Source organism: Beta vulgaris, chromosome 8 (assembly GCF_026745355.1).
Source record: "Beta vulgaris subsp. vulgaris cultivar EL10 chromosome 8, EL10.2, whole genome shotgun sequence".
Classification (NCBI taxonomy): Eukaryota; Viridiplantae; Streptophyta; class Magnoliopsida; order Caryophyllales; family Amaranthaceae; genus Beta; species Beta vulgaris.
The window spans coordinates 903,530-923,394 of NC_079209.1; the positions used below are offsets into that span (position 1 = coordinate 903,530).

The window sequence follows — 19,865 nt, forward strand, 5'->3', positions numbered from 1 at the left end:
TAATGTACTTTACTCTTGATTCAAAAAATAATGTACTTTACTCTAAAATAAGACTAGCATAAAAAGAATTAGTTAAAGATCCATGATTATTTTATGCATAAGTGGTAAGACTAATATCCAGGGCTTTTTTCGGGTGTATTGGAGGCGCCAATTATTTTAAAGACTAGCATAAATAGAATTATTGATAATATTGCACCATTATTTGATGTGTTATGCATCATACAGAAGTTACATTGTTATTCTATCTAAATCAAGGGATGGTAATGCATCACACATCGGTCATAACTCATAAAGCATGTATAGAGGCTTTTTTGAGAGTGACATATAGGATTATTACGCAATTTAGATCCTGCACGGAGGTGTAGGTAGAGGAACCTACACCTCGTGCAAAACGGCAGCGTTTTGTGTAGTTTAGGGGGGGCCAAAGTTTGGCTGAATTTGGGTGAGTTTTGCGCCTTTTTTGAAGTGGGTCAGCTGAGTTAAGCTCATGGTATGTCATGGTGTACTTTGTAACTTACATCAATCAATCATTCATTTTATTTCTCTCTCATAAATTTATGTAGAAGCATTTAAACCGTCTCTTTTTTTTTTTGTTCTTCATTGATTTCTTTCTGAGTTTCATAAATTTATATGATAATTTAGCAGAATTTACTTTTGGGTGATTTTCGGTTTGTATTTTTAAAATCTTTGCAAGTTTTATGGTACAAAACTTTGAAAAAATGGAAGATATTAGTGAAAACGATGTTGATAATGTTGTTCTTGATAATGCAATGGAAGATTTATGGAATGAAGGAGCAAGTGAAGAAGATGAATTAGAGAAGAAGAATGGTATTTAGCTACCAAGCTTTTTTGTTAATGTACAAATGCATGTTAGTTGATGTGCAAGAATATAGTAATGTACATTGGGGTATTAAAACTGTACAATTGGTTGACTATTAATGTACAGAGGCAGTTTGTACTTTGGTTACGTATGTCAGATATGTTTAATGTTATCCCATGAAGGGTCAATATGCGCAGTCAATTTTAAGTTTGGTAGTTACATAAGTCAGTCACTCACTCTGATTTATTGTGCAAGAAGCAATTTAATGCCTTGCCTCATTTATTTTTCATTTATTGTGCTGTTGATTGGAATGTTCCTTATATTTATGTATGTCTATTATAAATCCCCAAAAGGTGCAAACCTATACTGTTTTGGGATGTTTCAGTGTTTGGCATGTGTAAAGGTTTATGTGTTTCATGATAATGAATTTGGCAAATGGAGGGAGAAAGTGGGAAATGATGTAATTTACGTGGATCAAAGACAATAGTATAGTAAGGATAACTTACTGATCAATTCAGTGACATCCAATGTACATTATTTTATATGAGTGTTAATATTTGGTATGTGTGAATAATATATTTTCTTTTGTTTCAGTGATCAATTTTAATGAGATCCAATGTACATTATTCTATATGAGGCAAATATTAGTTATGTTTAAGGTGTAAACCTATACTGTTTTGAGATGTTTCACTGTTTTACATGTGTAAAGCTTTATGTGTAGATGATACTCAATTTGCCAAATGGAGGAAGAAAGTGGAAAATGATGTAATTTACGTGCATTAAAGACAATAGTATAGTTAGGATATTTTAGTGATCAATTCAGTGACATCAAATGTACATTCTTCTATATTAGTGGTAATATTTGTTATGTGTTAATAATTATTGTTGTTACAGTGATCATTTAAAGGGACATTCAATGTACATTATTCTATATGAGGGTAAATATTAGTTATGTATAAATAATTTTTTTTTGTCTGCAGAATATGTTGAGTGTGAGACATCTGAATTGATACACAAAGAAGTTGCCAACGATGAAGAAGCTTACAAATTGTACAATGAGTATGCATTTAAATGCGGATTTGGTATCCGGAAGGGCAAAGTTTGTTGGAGATATGAAACAAAGACAATCAGACAACGTTTTTTAGTTTGTAGTCGGGAAGGATTGAAAGACACAAAAGGTGGTGTGCCTAAGGTATGTGTTATGTTTTGTGTGGTTTAATGTAGGTCATGACAATATGTACATATAATTAATATATAACTGAAAGCAAATGTTCACTGGAGTATACTTGTGGTGTGGTCATGATAATGTGTACATTAGTATATCAGATGTTATTATATATAGTGGTAAAATTAGTATACATATTTTTTCTTTTTTTTTTGAAATCATAGTATTTAAAAAAACAATGCGGATGTTCATTACTGCAAAGCCAATGTTCACTAGAATATACATGATGTTCTTCTTGGCACAGGCATTCACTAAGCTTGATCAACGTTGTGGATGTAAAGCCTTTATTCAATTTGATGTATCCAAAGACTTTGGAATTTTTATTGTTACTAAGCACCATATGATTCACAATCACCCCATGGTGCCATTGAATCAAAGACATTTAATAAGATCTCATAGGAAAGTGACAGTTGAACAATTGCATATGATTAATAATTTGAGAAGTTGTGGAGTGGGGGTCGCTGAAGCTGTGCGTGTATTGAGGAAGGAAGCGGGGGGATCTCCAAATCTTGGGTTTGTGAACAGAGATGCTTATGATGCAGTTGCTACTCAAAGAAAGAAAGAACTTGATGGTTGTGATACACTAGTAGAAAAAAGCCTACTTGCTGCGGTTAAAAAGTGCCCTATTGCTGCGGAATAGGGCGCGCAGCAATTGAGGGCGCAGCAATAGGTATTAATTATATTGCTGCGGTTTTAAACCGCAGCAATATTAACAAATATTGCTGCGGTTTTTATGCCAAACCGCAAGCAATATATTTATTTTAAATCAGATTTAAAAAGCATATTGCTGCGGTTTTTAGGTAAAACCGCAGCAATATGCTATATTTAATAATAAAAAATAGACATATTGCTGCGGTTTTTTAAGTAAAACCGCAGCAATAGGGTCTGAACAGGTAAAAAAAATTTTTTTTTTTTTTTGCATTTGCCATCAAATTTGAAAGACAAAAAGGTTAAAAGCAAATAAAACAACACTTATTGAAACTAATAACAAAAAATTATTATACAAAATTCAAAGACATAAAAAATTCAAATTGAAATATATTATTACAATATATTTAAGGCAGAATATAGAAAACCAAAATTATAGTAACCAAAAAAACAGCAAAAATATTTAAGGCAAATTATAAAAAACCAAAATCATACAACTCATTAAAAGTAGTATTCTGATACACAAATAATTACTAAAATATTATAAAAACAATTACAAAAATTGCGGCTGGACGAAATAATCAACAAACGCAAAAAAACCTATCTAAAATAATAATAAAAAAAACCAGATCTGAAATAATAACAAAAACGACAAAATACACAAATTAAATCTGAAAAAATCGAAATGAAAATCTTCGATCTTCGAGAATTGATGAACGACTCTTGGACTCTTCGATCTGAAAAAATCTTCGATCTGAAATCATAAAAAGATCTTCGATCTGAAAAGGACGCAATATTGAAAAAAAAACGAGAAACTGAATATCAAAAATCAGAGTTGACAGAAGGCTTCAAGAGGAACGACGAGAAAAAAACGAGAAATTGAATATCAAAATTGTATACCTGATGAAAACAAGATCTGAACGACGAAGGTTTCAAGCGCGAGGAACGACGAACGCTTCGACAGGAACGACGAGCGCGAGCTTCGACAGGAATGACGACCGAAGCTTCGCGAGGAACGACGAGCCACTAGTAAGGACGCAAACCAAGACACGCATCTCAAAAATCGAACACCTCACTCGCTTCGTCGGCTTCGTCGGGTCGCACAAAGTTGACAGAAGGCGAAGGAACACGTCTTCTTTTATGGGTAAGTGAGGAGCGCTGAGAGAATAGAGAGGTTGAGAGAGAAGAGAGGGTTGAGAGAGATGAGAGAGAGAAGAGAGGGTGAGGCGCTGAGAGAGAAGGTGAGGGGCGCTGAGAGAAAAAACCCTAAGTGTGAGGCGCGCTGAGAACCCGTGTTCTTTTATGGGTAAGTGAAAGCTAATATTGCTGCGGTTTCCTAATAGGACCGCAGCAATATTTAAAAAAAATATTTTTTTAATATATTGCTGCGGTCCTACGTGGAAACCGCAGCAATATTAGCTGTACAGGGCCCCACATGTTTTTAAAAAGGTAACCGTTAGACAATATTGCTGCGGTTTTGGGCGGGAACCGCAGCAATATTGTCAATTTCTATTTTTTTTTTTTTTTGCGTGTTATATTGCTGCGTATAGGTAAAACCGCAGCAATATTACCGCAGCAAATAGCATTTATTCTACTAGTGATAGTAACCAACTGATAAAGAACTTTACGCAAAGACAAGCAGCGGAATATGATTTTTATTATGACGTTCGACTAGATGCTATAGGGCACTTAATAAGTTTTTTCTGGAGGGATGGAAGAATGAGAAAGGATTATGAAGTGTTTGGAGATCTAGTTGTTCATGATACGACATACCGTACGAATAAGTATGGGATGATTTGTGTCCGTTTGTTGGGATGAACCATCACCAAAGGAACGTGATGTTTGGTGTTGGTTTCCTATTGAACGAAGACACCGATTCTTTTGTGTGGTTGTTTGACTCGTTTTTGAAGAGTATGGGAGGTAGGTCGCCGATTACCATTATGACTGACCAAGATGCTGCGATGGCGAAGGCTATAAGCATTGTTTTTCCCAATGTTATACATCGTCTGTGTATATCGCACATCGGGAAAAATTCCATCAACAATATAAAAGGTTTGAGGGGAAAGGCTGGATTTGTGGATCTATTCAATTATGTGCTAAAACATTGTGACCAAGAGTGAGTTCAAGCACTACTGGACAAGGTAATTGTACATTGTTATAAGCTTAATGTTCATTAGATTCATCACAATGTTCAATGCATTATGAATATTTGTGAATTTAGAGAATTAGTATGTTTTTATGATCTGAATAATTGCGATGATTTAATGTACATTATTAAATGAGTGTTGAGAAAGGGAATGTACATTATTAAATGAATGAAATAATGTGTTTTTAATGTACATTATTCTTATGTGTATTGTACAGTATGGCATGATGTAATGTACAGTATTATATGACTGTGTACAAATTTATGTTCATTCAATAACTCACATTGTTCATTGGTTTAAGAGGCATGATCATTGGATTTATCATAGTTGTTTACTGTATTATGTATGCAGTATGGTTACGAAGTACAAGTGCGCTGCATGTCCTTGGTTGATTAGGTTGTACAAGTTAAGGAAGATGTGGTGTCCAGTGTACTCCAAGGATTACTTCTCAGGGGGGGTGCTGTCTTCTCAAAGAAGTGAGACTACAAACCATTCCTTGAATCAAAGGCTTCATAGCATGCAAGGCCTTTGTGATTTCTACAAGGTTTTTATAGATGTTGTTGAGGAATGGAGGGACAGGGAGAATGGTGAAGATTACAATGCACTTAATGGCAACAAACATCTAGCATTTGTAGATGTTAAGTTACTAAATGAGGCGAAGAAGATATATACTGTGGCTGTGTATTTGACGTTTGAGGAGAATTTCATAAGAGGTGCGTCATTTTGCCAGAAACTAGTCAAGTATGACCCCCCTTTATTTGAATACCATGTGGGACGCACTGAGAAAGAATATCTAATGCATCTTGTTAGATATGACCAAGAAAATATGACAATTGATTGCACATGCAAGTATTTCACTGAGATGGGTTTATTGTGTTCCCATTCATTGAGGATTTTTCACATACATGATGTTGAAAAAATTCCCCAAAGATACATTTTGGGTAGATGGGCAAAACATGCTATGTGTACAAGAGTTGATGATGACGCTGGGAAGGATGTAAACATTGTTCAAGCGTCGGTGTGGCGTGTTAAAACTACAAGGGATGCTTTATCCATAATAAATTCAACTCAACATGACATAGCTGCTAGGAAAGTTGTGGAGAATGCTTTAAGTGATTTGAAGGCAAAGGTTGGGTTGCTTATTGGGAAGGTTGATGAATCAATTACCATTGATGACGTGCAAAATTGTTATACCCTGTTGTTAAAGATCCACCTAAGAAGAGGAAGAAAGGAACTAGAAATGTGAGGTTGAAAAGCACTGTGGAGAAGCAGGTGAACAGGTTAAGAGGGTGGAAGAAAACTGCTGAGAAAGCTGCATTGAGGAACAAGGCAAAAGCGCAAAAATCTGTCCAGGTAATCATTGTACAATTCTATCCACGATATGTTCATCTGTTATTATAACATGTTCATTATTGGATAAATTGAATAGTAGGATATCATGATGGCATATTTTGTGTTTTTGATGTACATTGGTTTTATATGTGTTAATCTGTTGTTGTTAGATGTTCATTGTATTACCTTTGTTACATGTTCATTGTGTGGATACGCTGAAACGTTGTACATTATATATATTCATATTGTTCTTTTTGGCTTCTTTATGTTGTACATTTGTAAATAGGGGAATGGTCAGTGTTATTATTGTTACATGTTCATTGTGTGGATATGCTGAAAAGATGTACATTCTATAAACTGATAATGTTCTATGTGTCTTCGTTTTGTTGTACATTTTCAACAGTAGAGAATGGGTCAGTGTAATTATAAGTTACTTTTTAAAATTAGTGTAGCCAGCTAACTTTGACTATTACAGGAATACATTGATATCCCTGAAGAAAGCACTGTAGCTCACTCAACACACAACAAGTCTCTTCTTGATGTGTATGGCCCTGATGATTATTGTCATATTAACCACATCCCTGGGGAAGGTAGTAAAGATGAGCAGCCGCATCACAAAGCCGCCTTGGAAGTCTACCACGAATATTCTGAGAAGTTGTTCGGTAATTGAGAGGCGATATTTTGGTCACCTAACATGAATATTTTTGAAGAGCTTTTTGGGGAATGAAACGTAGTCCACCATGAATGAGTTGTTGTTATGATTTGTTTTTTTTTTGTAATGGATGTAGCTCATTCACGTTGTACTTGGTCTAAAACACCCAAAAACCTCCTTATTATGAATTGGAGGTTGTGTTAACTTATACAATGTTTATAATTGATGTATATGTTAACTCTAGGCACTGAACATAAAAGTATTTGAAAATGTACATGCTAAAGATATGGGTAAAGAAGTTTGTATTTTGGCACATGTGATGTATCAATGGTGAAGCCACACTTTTTGAATGTTGGAATCACTTGAAAGCAGGAGGTTATCATATGGAAATATGTTACGAAGTGTGTATAATCATTTAAATGTTTGAACTATGGAGGAACTTGATGTAAACATAAAAGGAATGATAATGTACGACCTATATAATGAAGTAAATAGCAAAGTTGTTCAAGTCACATATGGGATAGAATATGTCAAATATTTTGAAGCTAGCAACTCAGAAGTTAGTAGCTGTTGCTATACAAAAGGAATGGTATTGTTTTGTTAACACAAAAGTAATTCTAGAAATGTTTGGTTTAGTACAAAAAAAAGTGAGTATTAGAACGCGATGGAAGAGTGCGGTGTTGAATCTACTTGTGTTTGGACTTCCCTTTAGCTTGTGCTTTGGCAGAATCAGCAACCCACGCAGCACGGGTGTTCATGCTTGTCATAATGCACAAAGAAATGGAATGTTCATTTTAACCAATTACAATGTACATAGAACATAATCAGTCTGACTAGAAGAATACATAATGTACAAACAAGGTATAATAACAGTGTACATCATCAATTACACAAAAAGTACAATCAGCAAATACTAGTGTTCATGTCATGCAGAAATAATATACATGACTGGATAAATAATGTACAGACACGAATATTTTATTGTTCATTCACTATACCTGGACTTAGCAGCCTTCTTTTGTTTGGGAGGTGAACCCTTGCCAATTCTGATTTTCAGGGCCTGCTCTGGTGCTTTCCTCTTCCCAGGCTTTGTGGTATCTGCTTCAAGTGGGGACTTGCCCTTGGCAGCCTTGGAAGTTGTGGCAGCCTTGGAAGTTGAAATTTTCATTCTCTTACTGGGGCGGGTGCTGTAAGATGTAGGTGCAAATGTAGTTATGTGTAAAAATGAACGTAAAAGAAGTACAACAATGTGTAAAATTAATGTGTCAATGAACATACGCTTGGGCACTTTTCCTTGCCCTGGCCCTCAGCACACCAATTGGTACCCTGCATGTCAATATACAATGTACATTAGGGTAAAAGAAAGGAACATGTGTACATTAGTTTGGACATGAAGTATATAATTTAAGATATTTCTTACTCTTCATCATCGTCTGTTTCATCTTCTTCAGGAATTGTTTCAGGAATGGGAGGTGTTGGAATAGGTTCAGTAGTAGGGGGCCTGACAGTGTGAAACAAATGTAACACAATAAACATGTATGTGATTAACAATGTACAACAAATATACCACAATGTACACTGAATATAACATTAATGTACAAGGACTGACATCTCATACAAGAACATAGATGTAATTGAATGTACAATGATCATTTGTAAACAGAAATTGTACAATTAAGGTTAACTAATGTACAATACGGCAGAGGCAATGTACAACGTAGTAATGTACACATAGCAGTGTTGTGCAACTTACATCTCAGTATTGGGTTGAATAGGGTCATGTTCATTAGTGGGGGGCCTGGCATTGTACAACAATTGTTACACTATAAACACTTTAAGCCAGTAAAAATGTACAATGGTTGGAATGGCCTTAATAATGTATGTAATTAAGAACAAACAAAGAATGTACATGCACTTACATCTCAGTATTGAGTGGAATGGCCTCACTCTCAAGAACAGGCGTTCTAGAAAAAAAAAAAGAGTGTACATATATGTAATTAAAATTGTACAAATGTACAGTAAACGTTGGTTAATCAACAAGATAACAGTAAGTAGTGTACAATGATAATATACTTACCTATCAGTTGTTCTGGTGGTGCTTGAATCATTAGGAGTATGTTCTTTCTCAGTCGAAGGAGGACTGTAAATAGAGTGTACATATATGCAATTAGTAAGAATGAACCTTTATGCCAATACCAATGCAAACCGACATTGTACATTTAGTTTGAAACAGTGAAACCATACATATAAGGAATGTACAATTAAGGTTAACTAATGTACAATACGGCAGAGGCAATGTACAACGTGTAATGTACGCATAGGAATGTACAATGAACACTCAATAAGCTAATGGTGTAAATATGGATCAACAGAGTATGAGATGTCAGTGTAGAGAGGGCTTACATGTCAGTACTAGGTGGAGTTGTTTCTGGTTCAGTAGTAGGTTGCCTGCTATTATAAATCACAGTTTATAGAATGTACATGAACCCGAGTATGAGATATATTTATAAAGTACAAACAAGTGCAAAAAATGTACATTGTGAACTTACTTCTCAGATGTTGTGGAATCTGAAGCATTTTCAGTAGAAGCTGCTGTGGTGGACCTGTCAATGTGGGCAAAACATTCCAACATGAACAGGCATGCCAACACAAATGTACAAGCTTGGAGTAAAGACAAAAATGTACTTACTCTTCAACAACTACAGGTATAGATCCTGGTTGCTGTTCACTAGAGTGTGTTGTGGTGGGACCTTTTGGAGGGCTGTCATTGTACATTGGCATTTCGTTATTGAATAAGAATGTACAAAGAAGCAGCATAGTATAATTATCCAATAAGAATGTACATTGGACATCACAAAGTGTACAACACAGTGATTAATTAGTGTACTTACTTGTCTGTTTCAGGGGTGGACCCTGTTTGCTGTTCATTAGATACTCTGAGGGTGGGATCTATGCAAGGGCTGTCAATGTACATTGGCATTTATTAATTGAACAACAAAATTCAATTATGTACAACAAAGTAAGACAGTAATTTTGCAATAATGTACAACTAGCCAACAAGAGTATAAATCATTCCAACATGGACAGGCATGCCAACACATATGTACAAGCTAGGAGTAAAGACAAAAATGTACTTACTCTTCAACAACTACAGGTATAGATCCTGGTTGCTGTTCAGTAGATTCTGTTGTGGTGGGACCTTGTGGAGGGCTGTCATTGTACATTGGCATTTCGTTATTGAATAAGAATGTACAAAGAAGCAGCATTGTATAATTATCCTATAAGAATGTACAATGGACATCACACAGTGTACAACACTGTAATTAATTAGTGTACTTACTTCTCTGTTTCAGGGGTGGGCCCTGTTTGCTGTTCCCTAGATTCTCTGAGGGTGGGATCTATTGGAGAGCTGCAATGTACATTGGCATTTATTTATTGAACAACAAAACAGGCAATAATGTACAACAAAGCAAGACAGTTTAATTTTCCAATAGAGTACAGGTTCTAATAATGTACAACTAGCCAACAAGAGTATAAAAGAATGTACAAAGAAGCAGCATTGTATAATTATCCTATAAGAATGTACAATGGACATCACACAGTGTAAACACTGTAATTAATTAGTGTACTTACTTCTCTGTTTCAGGGGTGGGCCCTGTTTGCTGTTCCCTAGATTCTCTGAGGGTGGGATCTATTGGAGAGCTGCAATGTACATTGGCATTTATTTATTGAACAACAAAACAGGCAATAATGTACAACAAAGCAAAACAGTTTAATTTTCCAATAGAGTACAGGTTCTAATAATGTACAACTAGCCAACAAGAGTATAAAAGAATGTACATTGGAGGTCAGACAGTGTACAACAGTGTGCTGAATTACTGTACATACCTATTTGTTGCAGGTATGGGTACTGTTTGCTGTTCAGTTGTTGTGGTAGAATCGTTTGGAGGACTGTCATTGTACATTGGCCATTTAGTTATTGCAGAAGAAAACAGGCAAGACTGAACAACCACATAGTTCATAGTTTTGGTGTTGTACAATAACTAAGGTAGTGTCCCATTGTACATTAAAAGCTAATGTACAATAACAAACTAAAGTGTTCCATTGTACTTTAAAGTTAAATGTGCAAGAAATAAAGTTGTCATCCAATGTACAGTCAATTTGGCATTATGTACATTAAGTAAGGACATGTCCCATTGTAATGTTCAAGTGGATATCATTCAGTATACAATTATTTGATTAACATATTTCATAGAAACTGGGACCAGTTTCTATCAAAATGGACCATGTAAGCTATCAAATTACCAATATAACAAGACATCCAACGTACAATAGTTTTGGTATAAGCGCATGTCCCATTGTACATTACGGTATCAATAAAGAAGAACCAAGTTTCCATAATGTACAAGTGGATATAACTCAATGTACAATGATTTTGGTATCATATTTCATATGCATTGGTACCAATTTGTGTCAAAATGGATCATGCAACCTATCAAATTAACAAAATCAAAATCCACCATGGAAGTACAATTCGCAACACACAATGTACAACACATCAAACCAAAATTGTTCAATTACAACCGTTATTATACCTAAATTTTGTAATGTACAATGCGCATCAGAAAATGTACCAAATTACAAATTTTGTACTATGTTCAACTATCCATAGGGTTTAGTACTCAACAAAAAATTGTTCAATTACTAACATGCGAAGTACATTTCGCAACACACAATGTACACCATATCAACCGTAAATGAAAATTGTTCAATTACAACCGAAATTGAACATAAATTGTACCAAAATAACCAAAACAAATTTTTGTACAATGTTCAACAATCCAAAGTGATGAGAACTCATATGCATTGGTACCAATTTGTGTCAAAATGGACCATGCAACCTATCAAATTAACAATATCAAAATCCACCATGGAAGTACAATTCGCAACACACAATGTACAACACATCAAACCAAAATTGTTCAATTACAACCGTTATTATACCTAAATTTTGTAATGTACAATGCGCATCAGAAAATGTACCAAATTACAAATTTTGTACTATGTTCAACTATCCATAGGGTTCAGTACTCAACAACAACATTGTTCAATTACTAACATGCGAAGTACATTTCGCAACACACAATGTACACCATAACAACCGTAAATGAAAATTGTTCAATTACAACCGAAATTGAACATAAATTGTACCAAAATAACCAAAAACAAATTTTTTGTACAATGTTCAACAATCCAAAGTGATGAGAACTCATTTTATTCACCAAAAATTTAAAATGTAAATTTAAATTTAAAGAAACGAAATGCCAATAACTTACATAATATCTTCACCCATAGTTAGTTGTGGAGATGGAGGAATTATTCTGAGTGGTTTTGGGCAAGGTAGTTTTTTCGCTTGCCTTGGTTGCCGTGGGTTTCTTGACTGCGGTGGTTGTCGTCTTTGTTTTGGTTTTTTTTGTCGCTATTGTCCATAAACGCTAGAGGACAATGTTGTGGGATGGTGCAATGGAATTTTTGTGTGTAATTGGAGTTTTCTGGTGTGAATTGGGGTTTTTGTGGTGAGAATTGCGGTGGTGGTGAGAGAGAATTTAGAGAGAGAATTTGATAGAGTGAGAAAAATGGTAGAGAGAGAAAGTTGTGAATGAAATATGGAGGTTGAGTGTGAAAAGTTGAAATATGATGATCACTGGTACATGGGGCGACGTGATTTGCAGTTGACATCTATTCAGTTATTAATTGGTGAATAGTAACGGTCAAATCAGTTTCTTTTGCAAAGTTTTCCATGTACATTACTCAACTGAGACCATGTACATTATTGTTCATTCCTTTACAAGAAGCCTGCGTTTTGTTATTTTTTTCCTGCGTTTTGGGCGAGGTGTAGGTTCCTCTACCTACACCTCGGTGTATAATCTACTAATTGGGATTATTATGTCACAAAATATATTTAGTATAGTGCCTACTTCATTTTTAATGGGTCAAATTTTAAAATCTTTGACCACATATTCTCATTTGTATATATAAAAAACATTTTCATGTGGGATCTTGTTAAATTCGTCTCAATGTGTAGTTTCATAATATCAACTTTTTATATTTTTTATTAATACGGAATTGAAGATATTAAAGGTCAAAGTTACGTTTTGGAGACCGTGTAAAAAATAAACAAACACTATATTATGGGACGGAGGAAGTATAATTTTAGAATAATAAAAATGGATAATCAAAGTTTTTGGATGATTAAAAGATAGAGTTTGGCTCAATAAACTACAAGGGATCATTGTATTATATAAATCGGCCATAATTTCAATTATATAAAGTAGAAAATTATAATGTTTATATTATTGGATTAGACTCAAAATGTACTCTAAAATAATACCATAATTATATACTTAAGAGCATCTCCATTCATGGGGCACCCCATTTTTTCTCTCTCCTCACCTTATTTGTCCACCTCATTTTCCACTACCTCCCCATTTTACCTTACTCAAATTTGAAACACATACCTCCACTCATCTACCTCCCCATTTATCTTCTCTCTCTTATTTTCTATACCCCACCACCTTTTCTCTCTCCTACTTTCCCCGCCACGTGTAAGCTTCTAATTTCTTCTTCATTTGGGCACCTCCCCTAAAACTTGAGCATGCTCATTAAATGGGGAACCAACCCCACTCATGTGGAGGCCCATTTGAGGAGAGAGACTCCATATGGGGAGGGTATTTTTACCCATTGGAGATGCTCTTATGATTATATGCTCAAAAGCAGATTTATTCTTTCGCAGGTAGTTTACAATCCGAGTGGAAGAACATGAATTATATGAAAATGGTAACTATATTTTGGGACACCAAAAATGAAAATGAAAATGGAAACTATATTTTGTGACGAAGGGAGTATCATATATAAACTTAAGAATTTGTCTTGTAAGAGACTGACTATTTTTAAATTAAAATTAGGCAATGGTAAACCCAATATTTAAAATAAAATTAGCCTAATAATGACTAGGTTAATTTCTTTCGTGACTAGTTTGATCCATTTAATGACTAAGTCTACTTTTATATTAAAATTATTAGACCATCTCTTTTAATAATATGTTCAAACTTAAATGCGTGATCTTTCAGCAATTATAGCTAGCTATTGATTTCCTTTTTGCGAGGATTCGTTGCATCAATCTGATTGTGTGTTTAAGATACATATTTCACTTAATGCAAATTTCTATTTTTTAAAAAATTTGTTAATCTTTTACGAGGTCTATTTAAGTGACATTCTTTTCAGAAAGTTGTCAAAACCTCATAATTACTCATTCCCTTATTATGCAATATTTACAATTAAGAAATTTTGATTCTTACCAAGTATCAATCATCTTACATCTTAGAATGAAAAATACTCCCCCTTGTAACCCTAGCATATCATGAAACTCCATCAATCTCAGAAATTAAGTGCGAGTAAAACTTTCTAATATGATATGTTTAAACTTTGGGCATCAATTATTCTTACAAAGGTCTAGGTATCTCTGTAACATCTGTTCGTGGCTAAGACATAAGAATCGGTTGATCAAGTATATATTGCACTCCTCAATCAGATAAGCTCATCTCATACTTATTTATCAGATTTTTTTAGCGTCAGATTTGGATTAAAGTATTTCGTGCAATTTATATGAAACAATATATAATATTTCATACAGATTATATTGTACGAAATAGTTTATCCCGTTTTGTTTAATTTATACAAAAAAGTATGTATCATTTCTTGTGTATTGCATGAAATAGTGTCCACTATTTCATTAATATTGCATTGATTGATATATTTCGGGAAAAAATCGAGTAACTTGCAAACGATTAAAGTTCATATAAGGGTTTGTTGGTGCAAAATCAGTTTTATTGACCTTACAAACAAGTCAATGCACATCCAATAGCTTGATACTGAATGTCATGGGAGGCTAAGTTCTTGGGGTTACCGTTTTTAATTAGATACTTGCTAACGTACTTTGTTACAATTTAATTAATAATTAAACTACAACGCCTATTAAATTCAGGCGAAATTCAATAAAAAGAGCAAACAATAATTAATCTTTCAATTAAGAAAAAACATTCTCTTACATATCACAAACTTTAAGAAAAATTTTACTACACATAAGAGGATAAACCAGGCAGGACAACTAAAGGGAAAGCACGAAGGTTGTTACCTCCATGATTTCTTTCTTCAATCGGAGAATTATAGAACTTGGCGCCAGAACATGTCCTAAGTCTAAGGGACTAGCTAAACTATAACCCCAAAAGGGAGTTGGCTAGACTACGGCTAGACTTCGCTAAGAAAAGAGTAATATTTAGTAAAGTGAAATTGTGTTTACTAATCCTAATAAATATATATACACGGAGTACATACATTGTATTATGTTTAGTTAGAAATATATGCACTGCCATAATGTACCACCTTCTATATATTTTATCAGTCGATCTAGCTATCATACGATGATGAGGATGCCAGCTAGTTTAACTAACTGGTTAGCGTATGTCTTCTTACAAATCAGTTTAAGGGGTCGTTTGGTTCAATGTATGAAATGGAAACAAATAGAGGAGAGGAATGGTAACAAAAATGGTTAGCTTTATTAGGTATTTAGTTCAAGCCATATAATGAAAATGGAATGACAACCATTACCACCAAATAATGTATTTTGTTACTTGAGGGAGAGGGAGAGGGAGAGAGAAGGGTAAAAAATTGGGGCATTCCATTACCACCAAGTAATGGTAATAGATTGATAAGGGGTTGAACCAAACAAAAAGAAAGAGAATCAGTAATTGATTCTGTTTCTTGCCAAACGTACTCTAAGGGTTTAGACATTGATTATGTTTGAATTCATGACCCCATCTATCTAGTTAGCCTATGTCTTTCTTATAGAAAAAAATAAAGGATTTTGTTAAACATCGTCTTATATTTATACTGTCTTTTGTACTTTTTTTTTTTGTTAAACTTCTCTCTTTAAGATTTTTTTTTTCCTGCAATACTTTTTTTGGGAACATTTTTATAAGTATTATTATTATTATTATTATAGTACAAGGCAAAAAGAAATTATGGGTCGTAAATGATTTTTGACCTTCCAAGTTCCATATGCATGGTGAGCCAAAAATCATTTTAGGTCCACTATATAGTTTAGATGGTAATTATATTATATAGGAGAGACAATTAGGTCAGGTTGTGTCAGATTTAGGCCGACCTGATTTCTAATTAGGGTCAATTACCCCTAAACCAATTCCAACCTGATTTTAGTTTTAGGTAAAAAACCATAACCTGAAACCAGCTCAATCTGACCTGATTTATATTTAAAACTGCAACAATTATACATTAACAAATTAAAGCATTGCAAATCCTAACTTCAAATGGAACTTCAATCAAAAATTCAAACCTCAAACCATAAATTAGCCACCGACTTCAAATTCAGAAATGGCCTTGGCCCAATATAAGTTTATAATTAAAAAGTAGGTCACATAAGCTGTAAAAATCGGGTTAATTTCTGAATTAGGTTCAGGTTATTTTCGGGTTCAAAAAGTCAACTCGAACGTTGCAATTTCAGGTCGGATTGGGTCAACCCATTTTTTTTATTTCGGTTCGAAAATCTCAACGCAAACCTTGAAATTTCGAATTAGGTTCAACTCGGATTATCAGGAGGGATCAACTTTTACCAGCCCTAATATTATAAAATATATGTTGGTAAAGATGTGTGCAAATTTATTTATTGGGTAAGAAATCCTCTCTAGAAGGGAGGAAAAAGGGGGCACTCATCTGGTTAGTATATTGGAAAAATAATTACATGTAAATCCTTTATGCATTATTTACACATGTAATTATTTTTCCAATATACTGACTAGATGAGTCTCCCTCTTTTTTATCCCTTCTAAAGAGGATTTGTTACCCAATAAATAAAATCCATTTATGGTAGAGAAAAATCATCAGCAATTTTCTCACCTATGTTTTCATTAGATTCCAAGTCACTAAAAGTGGACATAAACCAAAGCTAATTTTCTTCCTTATTAGATTATTGCACTACATTTCAAGATATAGTTAAATAGTGGAAGAAGTTTAACAAATGATCATCCAAAAAAATACTAACTAACAATTATTAAAAAAATATTTTATTTTTAATTTTTCTCCCCCTTCTCCATAAATTGATGGAGAGCAATTCAATAAGAGATGAAGATTATCCACCAGGAAAAAAACAGAAATATTTATGCAATATTATAGATCAAGCACAAAACACTCTCACTAATGATGTTATTGATCATATCATTTCTTTGTTACCCATAAAAAATGCAAGCCAAACATCAATTCTCTCTAAGAGATTTGAAAAATCATGGCAACATTGCAAACATTTGTGTTTTGATTACATGTTTTCTAGAAATTTATCTCAAAAACAAGTTGCAAGTATTGTTAATCGCATTCTTATGCTTCATTCTAGTACAAAAATTGATACATTTCATATATGTATTAGTTCAAGAAAAATTGAGGCTTTGATTGTTACTTGGCTCAAATTAGTTATTTCTAAAAACCCTAAAGTTTTGAACTTGGATTTTTTTATAGGGAAATCTTGTTTACCTAATTTTGAAGTTCCTTTTGATCTTCTTGATATTGAATCCATAGAAACTCTTGGGTTTTCATATTGTAATATAGAACTACCACCCAAATTTAAAGGTCTACATTTCTTACGTACTTTGGTACTTAGGCATATTAAGCTAAATTCATCTTTTATCAAAACTATAATTTATAATTGTCCACTCTTAGAGTGTTTGGACATTGTAAAATGTCATAATATTAACCATATTGAGGTAAATGCAAGTGCTCTAAAGTTCTTCAAGGTATTGAAAATTAGGGGTTGTTATCAACTCGACTTGGCTTATATAACTGCTCCAACTTTGAACGTTCTACACTTTGTTGGAAAACCTAATCATGTGATTTTGGGTGGTAAAATGATGGAACTCAAAGATGTGATGCTCCATATTAAAATTATCTCATATATTTTCCCAAGGCGTAAGATTAAAGATCTTATACTAAAGATCTCGCATGTCAGAGTTCTCACTATTACTAGCACATTGCTCGAGGTATGGATTCTCGAATCTGAATTGTACGTATTACTTTTAATTAAGCTTGTTATATGATCAAGATATATCAATTGTCACTAGTAGAAAAAGGACGATTTGCGTCTCCTTAAGTGTTTATATGTTTTTTTCACCTATATCAACCACCTCAGGTGAGTATGTTCTAATGATGAATCTATTTTATGCTAGGATTTTTGCTCAACCTTTATACATAGGGAAACTACCATAGGACCAAAGCCTTATCTTTGGCATCTAAAAGAAGTTCAGTTGCTTATGGAGACAACAAGCTTATGCAATCCATATGATCTTGTTTGTTTCATTGATAAATGCCCAGTTCTTGAAAGGCTTTTCATTGATGTAAGTATCTCTTTTTCTTTAATAGTTTTTATATGATGAACTTCACCACAAATATTTACATTGGTTGGCTTTATTTTTAATGCAATTTGCTGGTTTTGTTGCTGATTTTTTTCTTCTTCATATAAATCATTCCAAAAAAAAAGATTATGGTTTGATCTCATGTCATACATGTTGAATGGGAAAACAACCATCACCTCATCAGTATCTATAGCAATTGCATTCCAACTATTGGGTAGCTAGCTAGATTGGGTAACAACTTTTATTTGTCCACATGCAATGTATTGTCCTAAACATTTTGTCATACACTCGAGTTTATCATGGGAAATGAGACGTGATTCTTATTTGTTCATCTAGAATCCATTGAATGCGCAAAAGAAATTGTTGGTATAGTATATACATGGTGCACAGATGCATGTACAAATAAAGCCTTCATAGTGCTCATTTGAGCAAAAACATGTGACAGATGTGCAAAAACTTGTGCTTGGAAGCACATAGTCTTCGGTGATCTTGAAAGCACCTAAGAAATTGTAACGTATAGATGTTAATCAAATCTCAAACATGTATAAATGTTGCAACATGAAGATTAATTAACTTTACGAAATTATCAACAGCCAAATACAATTTTGTTTTTTCAAATTCCACTATTAATTGCTACTTCTTATCATTATTCAATTTCAGGTATATATATATCCATTGTTTTTCTTAATAAGGGTTATTTTGTTTAATTCAAAGCTGTTTCATTAAATTTCCATAATCTCTTACTTTCATACTTACATTATATATCTACTTTTTTGCTTCAAAAGTTGCAGAAATTCACTTTTGATGGAAGAGGCCATTATTGGACTATGCATGATAGTGTAAAATTTGATCAATATGACAAGAAACTATCCTTCCTCAAATTGGTGAAGATCTCTAATTTCAACTTCCATGTGTTGGAACTAAAATTAGTCAAGTTTTTCCTTGAAAAAGCGCTGAATTTGGAGAACCTTGCTATTTTTACCATGAAGAATTACAGTGTCAAGAAATTTTCTACTGTTACAGCTGAGTTTTTACAGCATTTGGTAACTTGGAAATCATCTCCAAGAGCCAAAGTGGGTATTTATGAACATTGTGACAAAGAAGATGATGTTCTTGTTCCTATGCACCGAGATCTTTGATACTCAACTTATTGACCAAATTCAGAGATTATAGAAGTGTATTACTTGATTATGAGAGCTCATGTGAAACTTAGTTTTCCTTTGTCTTTGCTAGTCTTTCTTTGTTTTCCCCCTTTTTTAAATTAAATGTACATGAATAATAGAACATATTACTCATAAAAAAAACTTTTTAAGACAAATTTATAAATAGTATAATTGTTACTTATCTATCATATTCTAAGATATATTTATAGACAAAGCAAATTTTTGAGAAGTGTGCTTGACTGAGGTAGTATTCTAACTGTGTTTTTGAATACTCTAGAATTCTAAAATAACTCTATACGGTAGAGTTTGAGCAATATCAATCATTGAATAAAAAATCAATGGCTCATATATTAGCTTCCAAGCCCCCTCTTCTATTTTTTCGCATCAAAATACACCCCTTAATT

At 33.6% G+C, this 19,865-nt stretch overlaps 3 protein-coding genes across 3 annotated transcripts; 2 read left to right on the forward strand and 1 right to left on the reverse strand.

Moving 5' to 3' along the window:
- Nucleotides 1-719: 719 nt before the first annotated feature.
- Nucleotides 720-6,057, forward strand: LOC130589684 (protein FAR1-RELATED SEQUENCE 5-like). Its single transcript, XM_057391177.1, has 6 exons — nucleotides 720-828; nucleotides 1,801-2,012; nucleotides 2,290-2,617; nucleotides 5,058-5,073; nucleotides 5,192-5,974; nucleotides 6,048-6,057. The coding sequence occupies exons 1-6, from the start codon at nucleotides 720-722 to the stop codon at nucleotides 6,055-6,057; spliced, it is 1,458 nt and encodes a 485-aa protein (XP_057247160.1).
- A 1,752-nt stretch (nucleotides 6,058-7,809) lies between these two features.
- On the reverse strand, nucleotides 7,810-12,353 carry LOC109133907 (flocculation protein FLO11-like). Its single transcript, XM_057391178.1, has 15 exons — nucleotides 12,161-12,353; nucleotides 10,713-10,775; nucleotides 10,458-10,526; nucleotides 10,165-10,233; nucleotides 9,963-10,034; nucleotides 9,716-9,784; nucleotides 9,514-9,585; nucleotides 9,374-9,427; nucleotides 9,228-9,272; nucleotides 8,902-8,964; nucleotides 8,744-8,788; nucleotides 8,578-8,622; nucleotides 8,245-8,325; nucleotides 8,103-8,150; nucleotides 7,810-8,011 (listed from the first exon to the last, which is right to left on the reverse strand). The coding sequence occupies exons 1-15, from the start codon at nucleotides 12,175-12,177 to the stop codon at nucleotides 7,810-7,812; spliced, it is 1,014 nt and encodes a 337-aa protein (XP_057247161.1). The 5' UTR covers nucleotides 12,178-12,353.
- Nucleotides 12,354-16,999: 4,646 nt separating this feature from the next.
- On the forward strand, nucleotides 17,000-19,437 carry LOC130589686 (putative FBD-associated F-box protein At1g61330). Its single transcript, XM_057391179.1, has 3 exons — nucleotides 17,000-17,949; nucleotides 18,139-18,280; nucleotides 19,090-19,437. Exons 1-3 carry the CDS (start codon nucleotides 17,000-17,002, stop codon nucleotides 19,435-19,437), a joined length of 1,440 nt encoding a protein of 479 aa, XP_057247162.1.
- Nucleotides 19,438-19,865: the final 428 nt, after the last annotated feature.